Source organism: Simochromis diagramma, unplaced genomic scaffold (assembly GCF_900408965.1).
Source record: "Simochromis diagramma unplaced genomic scaffold, fSimDia1.1 OVJJ01000302.1, whole genome shotgun sequence".
NCBI lineage: Eukaryota > Metazoa > Chordata > Actinopteri > Cichliformes > Cichlidae > Simochromis > Simochromis diagramma.
In genome coordinates this window covers 13,567,801-13,582,089 of record NW_024386792.1, presented here as the reverse complement: position 1 = coordinate 13,582,089, position 14,289 = coordinate 13,567,801, and the positions used below count along the sequence as shown (strand labels likewise).

At 38.2% G+C, this 14,289-nt stretch overlaps 1 protein-coding gene across 1 annotated transcript in view; it reads left to right on the top strand.

Moving 5' to 3' along the window:
- Nucleotides 1-14,289, top strand: part of usp43a (ubiquitin specific peptidase 43a) — a 125,496-nt gene that overhangs the window by 105,996 nt on the left and 5,211 nt on the right. The window contains exons 13-15 of the mRNA XM_040024678.1: nucleotides 2,084-2,333; nucleotides 5,448-5,606; nucleotides 14,037-14,198. Coding sequence (XP_039880612.1) covers nucleotides 2,084-2,333; nucleotides 5,448-5,606; nucleotides 14,037-14,198 — 571 coding nt within the window. The remainder of the gene's footprint in view (nucleotides 1-2,083; nucleotides 2,334-5,447; nucleotides 5,607-14,036; nucleotides 14,199-14,289) is intronic.

Here is a 14,289-nt window from a genome sequence, read left to right as displayed (position 1 = left end):
CTGAATAAGTGCTTTAAAGCTGAGGTAGGACAGTCACATCAACAGCAAACGCAGCATCAGCTTTCCATTATGCATCTGACAGTTCTGGATGTCCTTTGCCTTTTGTCTCACAAAATTGTTGAATTTTTGCTGTCAGGCTGCACACTGTTTTTAGCACTTTGCTCAGGTTGAACCCCCTGACGCCTGTGTGATATATATTCCCCAATAAACTCTTTTAGTTATGACATTAGCAACATGGTTAATTATTTTGCTCTGACTTACACAGCACCTCTTAGTGTATAATACAATGCCAAAATACCAATTTTAGTTGTGGGTTAATTTCACTCACTTTATCCTTCGTCCACTTCAAAAGTCCAACATTTTTCCATGTCAGATTTGGACAAACATCAGTTCTAACACCTGTCAGTGTGTCCCATTTTCTATCAAAGCATGCACTTGCCTCCATGAACAAATCACTTCCTATTGTGCTGCTCAATTTCAAACTCTTTTGTTATTCCACGTACAAAGGGAAGTAGTATATGCTGGCTGTGTCACAGGCACCACAGCTCTTGTCCAGAGCCAAGGACAAAAAGTCAGACTTCAGGCTTTTACACTTTGCTTGGAAAGAAAGAAGCAGAAAGAGGGAAGGCCCCATGAGTTAAGCCCTGCTGATCACCTCACATGAGACCCTTTCTTCAAAAACTCTAGTATCAGATCCTGATTTTGGAGTTCCTGACTGACACACCTTTTCTCTCTGCATTAGAATTCAGTCAGTCAGTCTGCCAAAATCTGTACCAAGCACTGGCTTAGCATCAGAGACCAGAGCCAGTAATATGCACAGCACAATTTCTAAGGTTGGGGGGTTATGCAGGGCCTTCCATCATGATAAGGATTCAATCTCAGTAGGAAAGCTTCTATACTAAAAAGTGATTTGAATAAAAAATCCATACTGAATCACAAGCATGTAAGAGAAAACTGCTGGGCACTTCTTTTACTGACCTAAAACTTTTGTTTTCTGATTCTGGTTACTTCTAAAGAGCCTCTGGAATAAAACTGACAGTAAGTAAAAGCAGAATTCATTTATGTTTCTTTGACATATGCAAATAGTTTGTCTTTATTTATTTGCCGTTTAATTCATTTGGCAGCTATTTGCTAGTTTTACTTTTGAATCTTTTTGTAGATGTTCAGATTCCTAACAGAGTAATATTTGCCTGCATATTCACTTGTTGTTGTAGAGCTTTGTGAATCTAAATGTAGTTCTAGCTTTTACTGCAGTTGATTCCAATTGTTTGCTCACGAGCTGTTCTGTTTTTAACTTTGTCTTCAGCCACTGCTCAGTGAGATCAGGTGACAGACCTGGTCATTAAAAGTACTGACTTTACTTTCAAAAATCTTCTGACCAGCTTTCGCTGTATGTTTTGGTCAATTCATTTTCATTCAGATTGATTTCACAACAACTGTTACCTCAAGGTGCTTTATATTGTAAGGTAAAGACTCTAAAATAACAGAGAAACAAAAATATTTATGTTTTAAATTTTTCAAATAAATTACATACCCAAAGCTGAAATATCTTAAAATTGTGTTCAGGCTCGCATGTGTTAGTTGTTATGTTGAGATATTTTATTACTGCACCACTCAGAACAGTCAATACTTATTGTAAAGCTACTCAAGCATTTTCTTGCTTGAATGCTTTTCATCACTCTCATGTTGAAAGGTGATTGTTGAGCCATTGTACTGGGTACACTGGTGTATGCCCTGTGAACTTCATACTGCTTGCCGCAGGTGCCCTCAAATCACTTTCTAGACACAACACATCTTTAAGGAAATGAACATTTTGTTTTCCATTGTAACTATAATCAACACAATACTTTGTAAATCAATCAGTCATACATTTCTATAGATAGGGTCCCTGCTGTTCCTGTCACACCAAAAGAGTGGATATAGAATCAGTCAAGCCTTTGCCAATAGGCAAAAATAGTAATTGGCACATTACTATTGAGAATTGCAAAAGAAAAAAAAGTATTTCCAAGTATTTAAAGTACAAAAATGTGCAAACATAATGGTGTGTATGGACTGTATGTATGAATAATGATTTTTGAAACAGGTTGGAGAGCGAAGGAACAAGCTGTCAACACTCGTGCGTTTCCCTCTAACTGGTCTGGACATGGCACCGCATGTAGTGAAGCGAAGCCAGAGCATGAAGAACCTGAATATGGGGCCATCACCACCTTCCTGGAAACAGCACTCAGGCCAACCACACCAAGCTGCTGACATGATGCTTCCTCATGAATTCCTGTATGATCTTTATGCTGTGTGTAACCATCACGGAGGAATGCATGGAGGACATTATACTGGTATGCAACAATGACGTCTTCTTATTGCTTTTCATACACACTCTTCTGTCATGCAGTTGGCACATCCACACAAATGAAGTTACTGCATAATATGGATATATACAAAGTGTGTGTGTGTGTGTGTGTGTGTGTGTGTGTGTGTGTGTGTGTGTGTGTGTGTGTGTGTGTGTGTGTGTGTGTGTGTGTGTGTGTGTGTACATGTTTAGGTATCTTTGTGAGGACAGAAAATTGGCATGCCACTATACTTGTGGGGACTAACAGTCACTTAGAGGGACAAAATGCTCATTCCCACGAGTTTGAAGGAATTTTTGAGGCTCCAAATGTGGTTTTAGTGTCAGGGTTACAATTAGGTTAGGTTTAGGCTGAGGGCATTCATTTTTGATGGTTAGGGTAAGTGGCTAGGGAAAGCATTATGTCAATTAGATGTTCTCACTAAGATATGAAAATTAGTCTGTGTGTGTGTGTGTGTGTGTGTGTGTGTGTGTGTGTGTGTGTGTGTGTGTGTGTGTGTGTGTGTATTACAACAGGGACCAGATTTAGCTAGAATGCTAACTCCACAAGGAAGACCATTTTTCACTTCAAATGACAGTTCAGATCTCTCAATGACAAATAACATGCAACACTGAGTTATCCCGTCTTCTTTGGCAGATGTTTTTGACCAATCAGTTTTGAGAAAGTCTATGCCCATCTGTCATACTCAATACCTCAGCAAAGTAAACTGCTCTGTGCTGCTTAGTGTTTTAATTTTAAATGAAATGTTTCGATACAACCCTCCAGCAGTCTGGGTCTCTACTATCCTCAGCTCAGTGAACTGTGGTTCATCCCAATAGTCCTGTGCGCAGTAATTGCAAGTAGCTAAGTGAGTCCCTAAATGTGGGATGGATTTCCAATTTCAGGTACTGTCCAGGCTGCCATTTAGACTGTCAGTATGTGGAGGATTTTCAAACTACGTGTGTCTGATAAGAATGATGTTATTTTACTAATGGGTGGCTCCCCATTAGTAAAATAACATGTACAGTCTATGTCTAGTTTATGTACAGTCGGGGAAAAAATAATTCCTTAATTCCCCTGCTGAATTTGTAAGTTTGCTCACTGACAACAAAAATAAAGTCTTCAATGTTTCATTTTAACTGGAGACTGAAAACCATCAAAAGACGAAAAAAACCACAATGTACATTGCACAAGCACCTAAATTGATTTGCATGCCATTGATTTAAATGTGCATTTAATCCCCAAGCAAACCATGACTTAGTACTTGATGGAGAAACCCTTGTTATCAAACTGAGCGATAAGACATTTCCTGTAGATGGTCACCAGGTTTGCAGAATTGTCCAAATCCTTTAGGTTTCTTGGCTGCTGCTTTGCAACTCGAAGCTTCAGCTCACTTCATAGATTTTCTACAGGGCTGAGGTCTGGCTAAGCATCTACATGACCCTGATATGCTTCTTCGTTACCTGGGCATTATTTTTTGGGTCATTATTAGGCCGTGGACAGGTCTTCCAGCATATCTTCAGTTTTCTGGTTGAGGAAAGGAGGTTGTCCAAGATTTTACGGTATAAAGCCCCACCCATTGGCTCCTCAATGCAGTGAAGTTGTCCTGTATCCTTAGCAGGACAGCTTTTTAGTTATTTATTTTTAATCTTTATTTTCATTAAAAATGTAAATAACATGCACAATTTCTTTCTGTGAAGGTTCTCAGTCATCCAGGTCATCGTAGTCAAAGGAGCTTGCAAAGAAAAGCGTCTGGACTTCTTTAAGTTGCTTGAAGACGTTTCACCTCTCATCCAAGAAGCTTCTTCAGTTCTAAGGTCAAATGGCGGAGAGTCCCAGATTTAAACCCACTGGGAGAATCCATAGAAGAGCCACCTCCACAGGACAAGACTCAGCTGTCCATCTGCATCTTAGGGACAAAGGTCACTCTTTTGAGGATGCCAATGTTCACATTTTGGACAGAGAGGACAGATGGTTTGAAAGAGGAGTGAAAGAAGCCATCTATGTCCACTGTGAGCGACCATCTTTGAACAGAGGCGGTGGTTTATAACACCAACTGTCTGCCATCTACAATCCAGTTTTGAGTTCCTTCCCCAGACGCCTTAATGCCCACTCACATCCTGGGCCATCTGACCTCAGGAAATCGCATGATAAGGTGGGGCCAGGTCTCACAATGAGCTCACCTGAAACCCTGGCTGATTGGGACTCACACCCATTTTCACACCTTGGCTCATGTGATTAGAGGATCATCAGGGGGTCCTTTTGTCCCTCTGTGGGGGGACACTCCCACTGGGTTTAAATCTGGGACTCCCCGCCATTTGACCTTAGAACTGAAGAAGCTTCTTGGATGAGAGGTGAAACGTCTTCTAGCAACTTAAAGAAGTCCAGACGCCTTTCTTTGCAAGCTCCTTGGACCATGCACAATTTCATTACAATCAATACAAAACATTACATACGCACCATTCAATATGGCAGACTCTGCAATAAATCAAATTTACATTTGAAATACAACAATAAAATTGAAGACTCGTACCTAATTTGCAGAAATAGAAGTGACAACTGGAGATTAGGAGAAAGCAGGTCTTCACCATGGCAGCTACCACTTTACATGTGCATCCTGTCCTGGTTCTTTTACCTGAGAGCCCAACAGTGTTATGCACAATTGTGTTATGCACAATAACACAATCTGTGGTGGTGTCCCTCATTTAACTAAGAAAAATAAATAAAATTGATCTGATTTTACTGGAATGAAAAAAAATAACAGCATCTTTAAACACATTTTTAAAATAAATCAAAATAGCACCTGAACAACAAGAAACTGTAGCTGGAGAGCAGCTCCATGTGTCCAGGAATGGTCCTTGATGTATTCTGTCTTGCTGCTTTAACAAGCTGAGAAACATACACTATCAACAGTCTCTGCAGTGGAGGAAAATACAACTCACATTTAAATGTGAAGCTATTCTATGTACACTGTATTTACAGGCAGCAAAGAGATTATGTGCTATGGACCTCCCAAGGCATTTTAGGGGAAAAATGAGTTAATCTCCATATTGCATGCAATTTTCTGATAACAATTATGCGAGAAAAACATTATTTACCATTGTTGTCTGTTTTTTATTCCAGCTTACTGTAGGAATTCAGTGGATGGTCAGTGGTATAGCTACGACGACAGCAGCGTAGACCTGGTGCAAGATGAGGAAGTGTGCACAAGGGGTGCTTACATCCTTTTCTACCAGAGGCGAAACACCATTCCCCCATGGTCAGCCAGCAGCTCCATCAGAGGTATGCTGTGAAATAACAAGCAAACCAGACAACTGAAAGCATATAAGAGCTTGTGATTGTTTTTCAATGGTCCTAAACATGGTAAATAGTCAATTAATGTCTGTACTTTCAACATGCGTACCTTAGGCAGGAGTGGTTTTCAAGGACGCAAATATATCTGTTTTGTCTGCTGCACTGTGCTCAGCAAAACACACACACGTCTGACACCTTATCTTAGGGCTGTGTTTGATATAACAATATATATCGGATGACGATATAAAAACGTCTATCGTTTCCCATTACGCTATCGTTTGTTTCGTGGTGTCGTAAAATAAACTGTTTACGGTAATATTTTTTCATCGTTTTGATGGTCACTGTAGTGGCTATATTAATTTCTTAAATTCTCTCTTTCTCTTATATTTAATATAACCACACTACGGACGGACAAGCGCCTGTTTTTACGTGTTGCCGTTAGCAACAATGGCGGTAAAACTATCATGTGGCTCCGCTGTCCGCTTGTTTGTTTTCCATGTAAACCTTTCACAATAAAGCTCAAGATCCTGTTGACTTTTCAAAGTAAACTGAATCACGTGAAAGAGTATGAGTATCCGTAAGAGTTTACGGAGGAGAAGCAAAAAAAGAGCCGTCATGTGCTAAAAAATAAACTTTAGACTCAAACTTTGAAAGAAAATGGTGGCCGTTACAACTTATGTCTAAAAATGTATAGTTTCATGCATCGGTTAAAACACTCGAATCCAGGTAAAAGACGACCAGCTGGAAAAACTAAACGCAAGTTGAGTTGCCTGAGATTCACAGAATTTACAGAAAATGTTACATTTTTGTGATTTATATCGTTGTCAGGACGATAAATGTCTTATATCGGGATATGGTATTTTTGTCATATCGCACAGCCCTACCTTATCTGATATATCTGAGCGTATCTGTTTGACAAAGATTCTTTTACACATACACCGTGCACCATGTAGACAATACAAACTAACACATCCTGTTCTTGCTGAATGTGTACATTGAGTATGTGCAAAATATTTGCACAGCAAAAGTTTATTTACATTTAAATGGACTTTTTACGAGGGCAAGACTCCATAAATGGTGGGGCGGGGCACTTTTACTGCTATAGGAATAATTCAGAATAACAATGATTTTGCTGGACCGCAAATAAATCATTAACAACAAGCAACTTGTAAGAAACACAGTAAGATAATTACACCTTGCTCTCTGTAGTCTCATGCATGCATCCTACAATAAAGTACAACTGTAATCTCTTAATTAATCAAAAGTGAGACATAAGTGATCCCTCTTCTTCCTCTTTCACAGTAAGAGAGGGAAAAATGTAATAAAAGTTGGTGTTTTAATCGGATATTTATATAATACAGCGCCGAACGTTTCAAGTGGAAGTTGACTTGAAGAAATCAGCTGCCAATCCCATGACTATAAATGATACATACCACCTATCCCTGCACTCCTGCCTCACTGACTTGCATCTTGTGAGCTGCTATGATACTGAGGTCTTTCAACCTTTGAAGTAAGAGCCAAACATGCTGGTACAAACAGAGAAGACCGTACTGTCAAGAACCTGCTTTGATTCACAGAAAACCACGGGTCCGTCAGATCTGCTCATTTAGCTCCGCATGAAATGCTGAATGTGTAGCAAAGTCCTCCCTCAGACTGCAAAAAAGAAAAGAAAGAGAGAACTCATCCAAAATATTGTAAAGTCAGTTGTTTGACTCTTTTTTTCTTTTTTTAAACTGGAAATTATTAATTATTAAACTGAGATGAATGAACCGCATTTCACTGGTAAGAGTATGTTAAGAGCTAAAAGTCAGATTTAATAGTAGTAATAATTTTGTGCAGCTAACTTTGAAACCTTTTGCCATAGCAGCTCACTGAAGGCCATACACTTACTACAAATGTCAGAATGCCTGAAATCATTATAATACCAACCTTTATCTTCATGTAATCTCTTCTCATATTGTCTTTTACAAATCCAAATAACCAGTGACCTCTTTCCATGTGGTGCACCGACAATACAAGTCAAAAAGACAGCTTTTTTAAGCTGCACAAACTGTCTGAACATACAGTCATATGAAAAAGACAGGACTCCTTGAAGTCCTTTTAAAAACTAAGTACACCTTTAATGCTTCTATAGAAATTAAGAGGGTAAGCAGCAGCTAGGTGGTGCTAATCAAGTGCATTTGAGTAATTATCATCAAGTCCAGACCTCGAATTGATTGAATTGCTGTGGCAGGGCCTGTAGGGTGCTATGCATAAACAAATGCCTGCAAACCTCAAGGAACTAAGCAGTGTTATAAAGAAGAAGGGCCAAAAAATATTCCACAATAATTTTCAACTTATTGCTGCTAGAGGTGGTTCTACAAGATGTTGAATCATGATCTGTGCCTAGTTTTTCACATGATTGGATAGAGTCTGTACCATACTGTATGTAGTACTCCCAAGCAGTGTTGGGCAGGTTACTTAAAAAAAGTAATCAGTAACTAATTACTGATTACTTTCCCAAAAAAGTAATTCCGTTACTTTACTGATTACTTATTTTCAAAAGTAATTAGTTACTTGGTTACTTTAAAAAAAATTATTTACAACCTGAATAGGTAATAAAGCAATAGATCTTTCAGCCCAATTCTATTTATTCTGCATAATCCATCATATAAAATGTAGTCAAATGAAAAAGTCTCTTTTTGAAACTAGTTTTATTCGTTTTAATCTTTTAACTTTATGCATCAAGCAACTTGCGTTACTTGTAACGCGTTACTGCCCATCTCTGCTCCCAAGTGGTCTTTGTTTAACTTGTCCATTTTCACATTTGTGAGTTCAGTCCAGTAGCTCTGTTATACTGTGGAGGCGTTTTGTAGGAGTGGTTTGGGTCCACTGAAAATCATTACAGAATTGTTCTTTTATCACGTCTATCCTAATGGGACTTTATATTCACATGGCTATTTGAATCATGTTCTATGGTCTGTACAGGCACTATATAAATGAAAATAAAATTGGAATTGAACCTAGGTTTAGAAAATAAGGGGTTATTAATAAATATACAGGCCATTAATAAATACCAAAATAAATACCATAATAAGCAAATAATGGCTTAATGTCTATGTTTTGTGTAAATCTGTCAGACTCCAATCAAACAAACAGACATTTCAAAGCTCACTTTTATGTCCCTCTAACTTTACTAGAATAAATTTAGACTAGAATAACCTTTTATTGTCATTTTACATGTGCAACAAAATTGTGGATACTCCACACCAACTGTACCAGAATAAAATATAAATAGTAGATATCAGGAATAAATATAAAACCAGAGAAATATATACAATGAAGAGGGGTGTATAAAAAAAGGGAAATTCATACAAAAATAAGAGAAAGACAAAAATTAGAGAACAGCTGCAAAGTGCTCGGAAGAGCATGTGGACAACAAATCATGTCAAGTGAAAAGGACGAGAAATTGTTCATAAGAGTGTCAAAGTACTTTGGGCCTTTTTTCTAAATATTCAAGTTTGAAACTAGAACAGTTAATTGAATATCAAGTTGCGTCTCCTGTTAGTTGCAGAGGCTGTAGATGGTAAACAAATATGTTGCTTCACATTAGTGCTTTATTATCAGCCCCACTGCCCACGGTGTTGGAGCAAGAACTTTTCAAATATGGTTAGTAGATTGAAGCAAAGAGCATGACGCTCAAAACATACATTATCATTGCCAAATGAAACATCCTATGTGAGTTCAAAATTTACATATCAGAACATAATTTAAAAAAATAACCTCGTTCTCTGTACGTCTTATTTCAGCAAAACCTCAGATAAAAAATAACAATTTAGATATTACACTATCTCGTTATTTATTTAACAAAAAACAAAATGCAAGAGAAGCGTTTGAAAAACTAAGTACTAACCCAGGGGTTGGCAACCTGCGGCTCTTTTGTCCTTATACTGCGGCTCCGGGTGGTTTGGGAAAATAAATTAGAAGTATTTAGCTGAAGTGTATTTTAGTTGTGTTTAGTTCTTTTTTTAACTTGTAGTTCTAAATTGGAAGATTATTGTGATCTTGAAATATAAAAATAAAATTATATTTTATTATTTTTCATCGCTCAAAATACATATTTACGCAGAATTTTGCAAATATCTTTTTTTTTTTTTTTTTTTTTTTTTTTTTTTTTTTAGCAGCATAGTGCTTTTTTTCCAATTATTTTTTTAAAAGTCAGGTCAAGGCTCCAGAAGCCCAAAGGCGATATAAGGGTGGCGGCTCACAACAGTTTTTGTTTGCTGGATCATTTTAGTTCAGCTGGGTGTCTTTCCTTTTGTTATATTTCTTTAAGAGTTCAAAGTGTGTTAATTACATAAATAAAATGTAATTTTCTCTGTAGCACTTCATGGATTTCATAAGCAACACACCTTAGTTGCTCTGTGGATTCTTTTAAAAAGCAGTTAAAAACTTTTCTGTTCAAACAAGCCTTTTGTTGATCTACGTATTTTATATTCTTTACATTATTTACATTTGATCTTTTACATTGTGTATAATGTCTATTGATTGTATTATTTATTTTAATATTTGTGTACAGCGCTTTGTGACTGCCTGTCTGTTAAAAGCACTTAATAAATAAACTTTACTTACTTACTTACTTTAGTTGTTCACAGAAAGCATAAAGGTAAAAAAAAACAATATATACAGTGTTATCTTCATTTTAGATGTCAAAAAGTATTTGCGGCTCCCAGTGTTTTCTTTTGCGTGGAAACCGGGTCCAAGTGGCTCTTTGGGTGTTAAAGGTTGCTGACCCCTGTACTAACCTTATTGCATCCTCGAAAACTGTTCGTAGCACCCAGGTGCTGCTGATCACATTGAATAAATGATCATTAGCAAGTGTGAGTACTTCATAGGACTATGCAATTCATGTGCAAATAGACCCCTGCCTTGCAGTTTGGTATTTAGTGGAGTCGCATAAACAGCAAATGCAAGATCTGCCTCCATTCTTCCTCTGAGTGCCCTGGAATGTTCTTCTCCGTCTTCTCACAAAAGCAGCTCTCAGCTCCCAAACTGTTTTTAGCACGATACCCAGGCTGAGCCATATGACTGTGTTTTGGTAGCCTATGTCACCATACAGGGAGTGCAGAATTATTAGGCAAATGAGTATTTTGTCCACATCATCCTCTTCATGCATGTTGTCATACTCCAAGCTGTATAGGCTCGAAAGCCTACTACCAATTAAGCATATTAGGTGATGTGCATCGCTGTAATGAGAAGGGGTGTGGTCTAATGACATCAACACCCTATATCAGGTGTGCATAATTATTAGGCAACGTCCTTTCCTTTGGCAAAATGGGTCAAAAGAAGGACTTGACAGGCTCAGAAAAGTCAAAAATAGTGAGATATCTTGCAGAGGGATGCAGCAGTCTCAAAATTGCAAAGCTTCTGAAGCGTGATCATCGAACAATCAAGCGTTTCATTCAAAATAGTCAACAGGGTTGCAAGAAGCGTGTGGAAAAACCAAGGTGCCAAATAACTGCCCATGAACTGAGAAAAGTCAAGCGTGCAGCTGCCAAGATGCCACTTGCCACCAGTTTGGCCATATTTCAGAGTTGCAACATCACTGGAGTGCCCAAAAGCACAAGGTGTGCAATACTCAGAGACATGGCCAAGGTAAGAAAGGCTGAAAGACGACCACCACTGAACAAGACACACAAGCTGAAACGTCAAGACTGGGCCAAGAAATATCTCAAGACTGATATTTCTAAGGTTTTATGGACTGATGAAATGAGAGTGAGTCTTGATGGGCCAGATGGATGGGCCCGTGGCTGGATTGGTAAAGGGCAGAGAGCTCCAGTCCGACTCAGACGCCAGCAAGGTGGAGGTGGAGTACTGGTTTGGCCTGGTATCATCAAAGATGAGCTTGTGGGGCCTTTTCGGGTTGAGGATGGAGTCAAGCTCAACTCCCAGTCCTACTGCCAGTTTCTGGAAGACACCTTCTTCAAGCAGTGGTACAGGAAGAAGTCTGCATCCTTCAAGAAAAACATGATTTTCATGCAGGACAATGCTCCATCACACGCGTCCAAGTACTCCACAGCGTGGCTGGCAAGAAAGGGTATAAAAGAAGAAAAACTAATGACATGGCCTCCTTGTTCACCTGATCTGAACCCCATTGAGAACCTGTGGTCCATCATCAAATGTGAGATTTACAAGGAGGGAAACAGTACACCTCTCTGAACAGTGTCTGGGAGGCTGTGGTTGCTGCTGCACGCAATGTTGATGGTGAACAGATCAAAACACTGACAGAATCCATGGATGGCAGGCTTTTGAGTGTCCTTGCAAGAAAGGTGGCTATATTGGTCGCTGATTTGTTTTTGTTTGTTTTTGAATGTCAGAAATGTTTTGTGAATGTGGAGATGTTATATTGGTTTCACTGGTAAAAATAAATAATTGAAATGGGTATATATGTGTTTTTGTTTTAATGCCTAATAATTATGCACAGTAAGTCACCTGCACACACAGATCCCCCAAAAGCTAAACTAAAAACAAACTAAAAACTACTTCCAAAAACATTCAGCTTTGATATTAATGAGTTTTTTGGGTTCATTAAGAACATGGTTGTTGTTCAATAATGAAATTATTCCTCAAAAATACAACTTGCCTAATAATTCTGCACTCCCTGTATCCTGTCTTATGCTACCAAAACTACAAACAAATTTACTTTTATCAAGTTGGGTATTTTAGTTACAGCATCAACAATCTGGTTAATTTTTATCAATAATTTACACATCACCTCTTGTTGTGTAATACAGTACAGCGCTTGGTTCATTTCAGTTATATTATATTTCAATTTTTGAATACAGTTTTATTTATAAATAGCACCAAACCACAACAGGAGTCGCCTCAACACATTACATATTGTGAAGATCTTACAATAACTTAGAGAAAATCTTGCGTCCACTTCAAAAGTCCAGCATTTTTCCCTGTCAGATTTAGGCTGTTGGCTGGAACACCTGCTAGTTAGCCCATTTCAGCCCTATCAAAACATGCATATGTGCAAAGCATAAACTGCTGCCAGCTCCTCTGTAACCTTAAACTCAAAGTGACTGTACCGATGTCACTTCACTTTTTGCTCTCTTGTCCAGAGCAAAAAATGTCAGGGCAAAAACTCAACTTATACACAGCACAAAACAAAATTATGTAGACTCTAAGATTCCATTCATTAATTTTCCTTGTCCAGGGTCATGGGAAGGTTGAAACCTATCCCAGCTAACTCAGAGTGAAAGGAAAGGCACGCCCTGGATAGGCTGCCAGAGATAAAGCATATTCTATTTAGATCCCAAAGACATATGCAACCCAACCAGTACTTAATATTATTGATTAATAGTACTCTAAATTTATTCATTGTCTAAATATCTTACCTGGTAAAATATTTGCAAATGGTAGCAAAGAACTAAGAAATGCCTGTCTGCAGTGCACGTTGCTTTGACAGCTGTCATTCATTCCTCTTTCAAGGCGTCTGAGAAACTTCACTTTTTTTAATCTAATCATGTACTTTTTTATTTTTTAATGTTTCAGAAAAACAGCCTAACATTAATTGCTGAAGTTCTCTATGAGTCAACACTATGTGAAAATATATGTAAAGATCTAATATAGCCAACATAGACAGTTATCCTTGCAAAACTTGCTGAATTGCTGTTAGAGCTGGATAAGTACCTGTTCAATCATTATTGAATTTCTTGGTGAAAGTAGTGTGACTTGCCTTTCAAAAGATTTATTCTGCCTTAAACAGGATCTTCGTCGAGAGGCAGGTTTTATTTAGATGCTTTTTTTGAAAAAGACATTGATTATCACTGGCCCTGGCAAATGTGTCTAATGTGATTTATTTCACAGATAAATGTTTGTTCTTCACACATTGTTAACTTAATTATTGGGGATGGGCTGTGTGTGTGGGGGGGGGGGGGGGGATGTCAGGAATGTGATTGTGGATAGATTTCATTTACCATTAGTATTTGCTCCCTTTAATCTCTCTCCCTTGTTGAGTTCACTTGCCTACTTTTGCCAGAAATTATGAATAATTCCAAATTCCAGAGTAAAAGAGCAAACCAGACATAGAGCAGCTAATGGTTGCAATGCTTCTTTCTAGAGAAAATGATGCAGGACAGAGGGGCAAAGTCTCATTAACACTATTAAGTGATATCATTTAATTTACTTTTGGTTGAGGCTAAATACCGCCAGGCCTTTACAGCCTGCGCCTCTTTGTAGACTGACTCTTGAAACTTGTGGGTATTATAACTATGGGAAGTGTAAGAGCTCCATATGTCAGATGAAAAATAAAATAACATAGAATTTCTAAACAGCATTTGTGCTTTTCCATCGTCCAACATGTGTGCAAATGTTAAATAAGTGGAGTATTCTTTATGTTCCTCCTCTCAAACCTTTTTCTCTGTGTCATAGGCTCCACAAGTTCATCAGTGTCAGACCACTGGCTAATCAGGCTGACGGGGGACAGTAAGAGAGGCAGTCTGGTGTCTCACACATCCACCACCTGTCCATCTTCCTTACCTGACTCTCCAGAGTCTCCAGTCTTCCTGGACAATGGCTTCAAAGATGAAAGAGGTAAAAGGACCACTTCTGTCAACAGACTTGTGTTTTATTTACAATTTGTCTAAACGTGTTTGGTTTTTATTTAAAGCCTAAAATATTTCCC